We start from the raw sequence: 6,838 nt of genomic DNA on the forward strand, positions 1-6,838 counted from the left end.
ATCAACGTCACCAACGCTATCAACTATCAACCAACGACATACTGCTCGTCCCTTCTCCATCGCGTAGCTTCCGCTTCCGTCCGACAAAGTATTGACTATGAGCTTTCCAGGACAGCCGCGATACCAACGAGAGGGCCGTTGCGTAAGATCATGCAGCATATGATAGCTCATGCGATGATGGCTGGATGGCTCCTCACGACATCACCATCTTCACTTCACATCCTCAATCCAACAAATCCATTCCATCAAATACCAGTATGAATAATCTCGAGCACCAGGCCCATCCCCTCAAGGAGAAAAACAATAGAAAACCCTTTATGTATACATCCAAACGCCCATTGAAACACGCAGCACATCCCCCACAAGTACACTCGACACCTCTCTCCATCACACTCACACTGAAATATCTTGCTCAACTCCCCACAGGCGTCCCACTCCGACTAAGCACACTAGCCGAACTATTAGTCCGCAGCACTGGGGTCGCACTCCTACTCCTCTCCCTCTCGCGATCTCGCTCTTCAGTCTTGACTCGCTCCCTCGCTTCCTCGACAAGACGCTTAGCCTCGCGTACATTGCGCATAGTCCTACTAAGCTTGCCCTCTTTGCCATCTTGGATCTTCTGCAGTTCACCTCTCGCCTCGATATCTTCTTTAGTCTTAGTAACAAAAGACTTCAGACTGACTTTGATATTCTGACGTAAATCTTGGCCCTCGTCGAAGATGGCGTCGCTGTCGCGGATGGATTTGACGTTTTCGACGCGGCGCGTTAGGTACAAGGTAGGGCGGCGGGCGGCGGCAGAGGCGGCAGCAGCGAACTGTTCGCGGCGTTGGGCGATGATGCGTTGAACTTCTTCTTCGTAGGCGGTCTCGTAGACGTTGATGTCGACGTTGGAGGGGGATTCGGAGACGATGCAGCCGTCTTCAGGTTCGGGGAGGAAGTCTTCGCCTGTGCCGATGTTGAGGAAGAGTGTGTCTTCTAGTGGGTTGTGCGCGTGGCCTTTACCGAGAGGTGTGGTTGGGGCTGATGATGAGGGGGCGAGGCCACCGGGAGTTGAGATGGAATGTATGGGCGCTGGCCGGATTGACATATTTTCGTGGATGATCTTGGCTTCACTGAGACCTGGGGCCGTCGGCGTCGTCGGGCTGTTAGAAGTAGATCCCTTGCTGGCTGAACGCTTTCCTGCCACCTCAGGTCGGAGACCAGGTTTGGTGTATGCCATGTCGTCCATGTTGTGGGGAAGTCTCTGGCCCTTTTCGTCGATTTTGATCTGGTGGTGTACACCCTCGGAGGAGAGTGCGCTTTCAACTGGTCGGCGGTCGTGTGTGTCTTGTGATTTTGATTTGCGTAGTGCTGATGGTCGCATGGACATGGGCGGCTGAACGATTCGCGAGGCACTGCCCAGTATACTCTCTATGCGGTCTGGTCGCCGTCTGAAGAGCAGCTGCTTGAACCGCTTCACTGCCCTTACCTATGCAGTTGTTAGCTCAAGAATGGGTACGATACTTTGATACCAATGCTTTCGCATGCGATAGGGAAGACGTGCACCTACCACTGTTACCAAGTGACCCATGTTGCCTGTGATGGCAGCATTAACTTCCTCATCGGTAGGCGGATCAATGATGATGGCGACGTTCTCCGACTTTGCTAATAAAGGGTCCGTCCCTTGTCGCGTGACCCATGGGTGTTCCTGGAGAGTCAGTCTTGCGCGATGAAGTCGGGCAGTCAACTCACTCTGATCTCTTCCATGGTTATCCTCTTTTTGGGGTCCTTGTCCATGAGCCTGATTAGGAGATCTTTAAGTTCCGGGTTGCATTCGGTCTCAAATTCCAATGGGTCCATCCGTATCGATTGGTAGAGCTCGATCATACCGTGCTTCTCGAATGGTATACGGCCGAAAAGAAGACAGTACAATGTGCAGCCCATCGACCATATGTCGGCAGCTCTTCCAGAGACATGGCCATGTTTGGCAACGCACAGCTCCGGGGGCATGAAGGCTGGCGAACCCGCTGACTTGGCCGTCTTCATCTCGCCTTCCTTGTCGAACATCTCGGATACGCCAAAATCGACAATCTTCAATACGTCCTCTTCGGTGATTAGGCAGTTGTCGGGCTTGATGTCTCGATGGATAATACCCTGGGCGTGAACTGGCACGTGTTAGCATTGTCTCGTGAATGACCTAGCCTCACGTACGGTACTCGAGACCCAGTATCATGTCTCGGAACCAACACCGACACTGCTCTTCGCTGTAAGGGTCGGCGCGCTCCTCGAGACCAACTTGCATGACGACGCCCTTCTTGCACATCTCCATGACCATGTACAGCGAGTCCTCCTCTGGGTCGTCCAGCACCTCGATCAACGTGACCAGGTTCGGGTGGTGCAGCTTCTTCATGATGGCAATCTCTTCCTTGATCAGCTCGAAAGCATTGTTTTCTTCGGTAACCGAATGCCGGTGCAGCGGTGAATTGAAGCCTATGCCAGCAGGGAGCGCGCGCATTCGTTTCGCAGCGGTCGGGCGGCGCAGGAGGTTGGACTGAGCGCGTTTCCGCAGTCGGGATTTGGAGAATTCCTTAACAGCCTGCGCGTTGATGCGTCAGCGAGAGCCAATGCCTGTACCTCGAGGGAACCCGCATCGTCTTATTGGGGGCATGCGCCCGGGTGGTGCCTTCTCTTTCCGGTGGAGATGTCGAGAGAGCTGGTATCCTCACATATTCTTGGCCATACTGGTCGACAGCGAGATGGACGGCGCCAAAGGAGCCGCGGCCAATCTCCTGCTTGACTAGGTACTGGTTGATGCGGTGTTGGGCGCTGCCGTCATCTTCGCTGTTGCTGTACTCGGAGCGCGCATTGAATGTTTCCTGTGCTGTTAGAGGTGGATCAGGGTCGCAGCTTCTGCATTCAGTGGGTCGCACCTTCACACGTCTCGTCGAGGAAGCGGCGCGCTTGTGGTGTCGTAACGGGCTCTGGTATGCGGGTGTTGACCTTGTCTAGCATCAGCTCCGGCCAGGACCAGCACCTCCGCGGGGTAGCCGTGGCATATCCCCGGGCAACACGCACATAAACTTGACGGGGGGCGGTCGTCCGGCCTCGCTGACAGCTGGGACTTCTAGGGAGGGTTGCGAGGTGTAGATGCGCAGGTCGGACTCGGATGGGCGCTTGGGGGGAGGTGTGGACGAGGGCGTGGGCGGGTGTGACATAACTACCTCGCAGTCGAGGGCACGGCAGATGCTAAGTACGTAGTTGATAAGATGGACACGGGCCTAGGAGACGGCTAGGGAGAAATAATATGGGGAAGTTCGGGGCGCTGGACTACGACGTTCCGACAGCCCAGGATGTCTTTTGCTCTGGGGCCCGACTAGGAGGGGAGCGATGCAGCAGAGAGGGGGCCTTTCCTGACATTTCTTTCAGCCTCACCCGTTGACGGGCAATCACATCACCCCCATCCACCCACCGCACTTGGCGCACGCCGTCCCCACCGTCTAGGCTCTCTGTTACCCACTTGGCTAGTGAATTGCGTATACACAGCTACAGACGCTCCTCACAAAACACGCTCCTACCTTGGCGCCATATCGCGACGCTCGATTGGCATCGGCGACCCCACCCGCTTCCCTATCTCCAACACCACAAGTAGAACACCTCGCATACAACAACCTCGCCCCATTGTCGCATCCCTCGACGACGTCATACTCCCGCAATGGTCCTCTACAGCTTCTACATCTTCGATCGGCACAGTAAGTCGTCATGTGAAGTTGCGATCACCGCTTTGTACACGCGCTGACCGCACGTGCAGCCGAGTGCATCTACTCGCGCCGCTGGACGCCCGCCCGCCCAACCTCGTCCTCGTCCAAAGCTGCCGCCCGCCCGCCGTCTGGCGCCTCCATCGCGAGCAATGGCGACGTGGTTGCTGCCGTCCGCAAGGGCATGTCGCATTCCGACGACGAGAAGCTCGTCTTTGGCCTCGTCTTCTCCCTCCGCAACCTCGTTACCAAGCTGGGTGGCGCCGACGACACGTTCCTTTCATATCGCACCGGCGAGTACAAACTGCATTACTACGAGACGCCCACGCGCATGAAGTTCGTCATGCTCACGGACACAAAAGTTATCAACCTAAGGCAGTATTTGCACCAGATCTGGGCCAATCTGTATGTGGAATACGTGGTCAAGAATCCGCTTGCGCCGACGGAGCACCCAGGTGGCATTGGCGTTGCGAATGAGCTGTTCGAGCGGGGGTTGGAGGCCTTCATCACAGCGGTACTGCCAGTATGAACACGATACCTTGATTGGACTAACAATAGCAAGAGCAAACTCGGGTAGAAAGTGATGGCACACGGCGGATCAAGGGTCTAGGAAGGCCGCCAAGTGTGTTCAGATAATATAGCTATAGCACCCTGAACCACGGCCACCCCTCACGCGCACACACGAGAACGTCTTCACGCAAGCAACCCACACAAAAGCTTTGCGGTCTTCACATGGCAACCGGCCGAACAAATGAACGAAGGACCGACATACACACAAGCTTCGAGCACACCGGGAGCAGCCGAGCTACCATGCGCCCCAGACGCTCCCCGCCCCACATTCATGTACACAGCCTCACTCCAAGGCCAAACTACATGGCGCTATCTACGCAGCTCCATAAGCTTAGCTTGAGTAGGCGTATCCTCCGGCGCGAGCTCGCAGTGGGGTGCAATAACATGGCATATCGAGATAGCAAAAGAATATCATAATGTACATGTACTCAGAACTTCACTTCATGAGATCTTGATCCTGTGTGCTTGAAGCTGACGTGGGACCCGGTAGTGTAAATGCTGAGAGTCTTTTTGAATACCAGGCTGGCACTAGTAGTAGATGGTTGAGTATGATGGTGAATAGCCGTACTAGACTTGGGACAAACGTCGGGTTGACTGGTCGGGAGAAGGACATGTCATGCAGAATTATCGTTTTCTACAGTCGCTCGACGCATGGCTGTAGAGCTCATGGTTTTAAGTTTGGAAGGTAGGAGATGGGAAGACCGCGACAGAAGGACTCTCATTTGGCGAAGGTGTGGACACTTGGATGCTGGCCATGGTTTGAACATCCAAGAATTTCAAAACAAGAGTAGACGAAGCCATTTTTCCAATGACATCTGGTTGTGGTCTTTTACTTTTGCTTCGGGGAGCGGAGAGGAGAAACAAACATGCCTGCTTTCTAAACGATTTTATAGTCGTAGAGGACTACGGCCTATGGAAGAGCGTTGATCTTTTGAAGATGAGGAGTCAAGGAGACGACCACAACTCTTTCATCGGCAGATGCTCAACCGCTTTTGAAGCTCGATCATCTTTGGGATTCGCGGTGTTTTAGAAAGAGAGGAGGAAACGGTCATACCCAGGTCAGCTTCGCTTTTTGAGTATCAGCAGAAGATGCGTGGAGGAGAGACGAGCATGTCGCAACAACATAGTGATTTATAATCGGTCTGAGTGGGGCTGGAGAAGACATGTATTTCTTGAAGGTGGGGAGTGCGAGGCGAAGACCAGGTCTTCTCATGAACCTTGCAGAACTGGTATTTAGAGGAAATCATGCGCGGGTAAAGTTGGGTTTTGGAAGACGGAGGAAGTCATGTTGACGGTGGGTCGAGCTTTAGGATGTCGATGGGAGGAACTTGGAGGAGGAACGATCATCCTGGAAAGAGATGGCGCTTTTACGGTTCTAATGGAGCAAAATTTGGAAGAAAAGACATGTTGGTGTACGATGCGGTATTGCAATAGAGACAGCGGCGCTCTCATGATCTTGAAAGCGCAGTGTTTTCGAGGGCGGCCCAGATCGTCATGAGAAGACACCCAATAGTCTTTTAAGAGAAAGGGGGAAACAGAGACAGCCATGCTCTATCACGTTGTCCATTTCAGAGTCCCGAAGGAAGAAGTGTGCAATGAAAGAGGAGAAGAGAGGTGGCAGGAGGTGTTTATATGCACCCGCCAAGAGCCCACGCGATGCTCATAGCCTTTCGGCATTTTCTTTTCGTGCCCACATGTAGTCATAGTACATGCATTTTTTGGTTGGTGGGAGCAAGAGGTCAGTCCCTCTCATGTCGATCCCGATGCCGAATTTTGTATGCTGATCATACCAGCGCTTTCCACCGTTTTTGAAGGAGAGGAAAGGGCCGCACAGTCATGCATCAGGCCACCTCCGGTTTAGAAGTACAGAGACAGAATTTTGGTCTGTGCGAGAAGAAGACGAGCCGCCGAAGGTGTTTATATACATTCGCTAAGGCCCTACATCTTCCCCATCGCGGAAGATCATACTGCCTTTGCGTCCACATGTGCTTTCGGAGTTGAGAGTCTTGGAAACAGAAGCGAGAGGGCGGTTTCTCTCATGCCCGTGGCGAAGGTATTTTCCTGGCGCCGATCATGCACTGCTCATGATCGTGTTTTGAAAGACTGGCACAGCCATCGCTCGTACTTCTCTACGTTTTGGTAAGCTCAAAAAGGAGGTAAGAATAGGTGTAGTGAAGAGCATGCGGCAACAGCGGAGTTTATAGGCATGCTTAGCACGGACCAACTCAGTGCTCATGCAAAAAGAGAGAAGTCATTTCTGCTCTCGCATAGCCAAAAAGGTGGGCGTTTGGAGATGTTGAGAAGAAGGAGGCGATCCCACTCATGCGCAACGGTAATTGTGCTTTGTGTGCCGATCATAATGTCTTTGCACGCCAGCTTAGAGACAGGCGCAGCCATTGAATGGACCTGTGCCTTTTTTGGTATATAAATGGAATAGGTGCAGATGATTGTAGTGAAGAAGACGAGCCAATAGCGGAGTTGAAATATGCAACTGGCGCGGCACAGCTCAGTTCTCATAGCGAGATCATTTTCCG

The 6,838-nt window shown here is 53.3% G+C and overlaps 2 protein-coding genes across 2 annotated transcripts; one reads left to right on the top strand and one right to left on the bottom strand.

The window, feature by feature from the left end:
- Positions 1-412: 412 nt before the first annotated feature.
- J4E92_007935 (uncharacterized protein) lies at positions 413-3,194 on the bottom strand (the record flags this gene model as incomplete). Its single annotated transcript, XM_051499295.1, has 7 exons — positions 413-1,468; positions 1,550-1,687; positions 1,732-2,144; positions 2,191-2,575; positions 2,706-2,855; positions 2,910-2,979; positions 3,055-3,194. The coding sequence occupies 7 exons, from the start codon at positions 3,192-3,194 to the stop codon at positions 413-415; spliced, it is 2,352 nt and encodes a 783-aa protein (XP_051350544.1).
- A 497-nt stretch (positions 3,195-3,691) lies between these two features.
- On the top strand, positions 3,692-4,263 carry J4E92_007936 (uncharacterized protein; the record flags this gene model as incomplete). Its single annotated transcript, XM_051499296.1, has 2 exons — positions 3,692-3,728; positions 3,788-4,263. The coding sequence occupies 2 exons, from the start codon at positions 3,692-3,694 to the stop codon at positions 4,261-4,263; spliced, it is 513 nt and encodes a 170-aa protein (XP_051350545.1).
- Between the last annotated feature and the right edge of the window lie 2,575 nt (positions 4,264-6,838).

Source organism: Alternaria infectoria, assembly GCF_024043175.1.
Source record: "Alternaria infectoria strain BMP 0036 chromosome Unknown scaffold_14, whole genome shotgun sequence".
Taxonomy (NCBI): domain Eukaryota; kingdom Fungi; phylum Ascomycota; class Dothideomycetes; order Pleosporales; family Pleosporaceae; genus Alternaria; species Alternaria infectoria.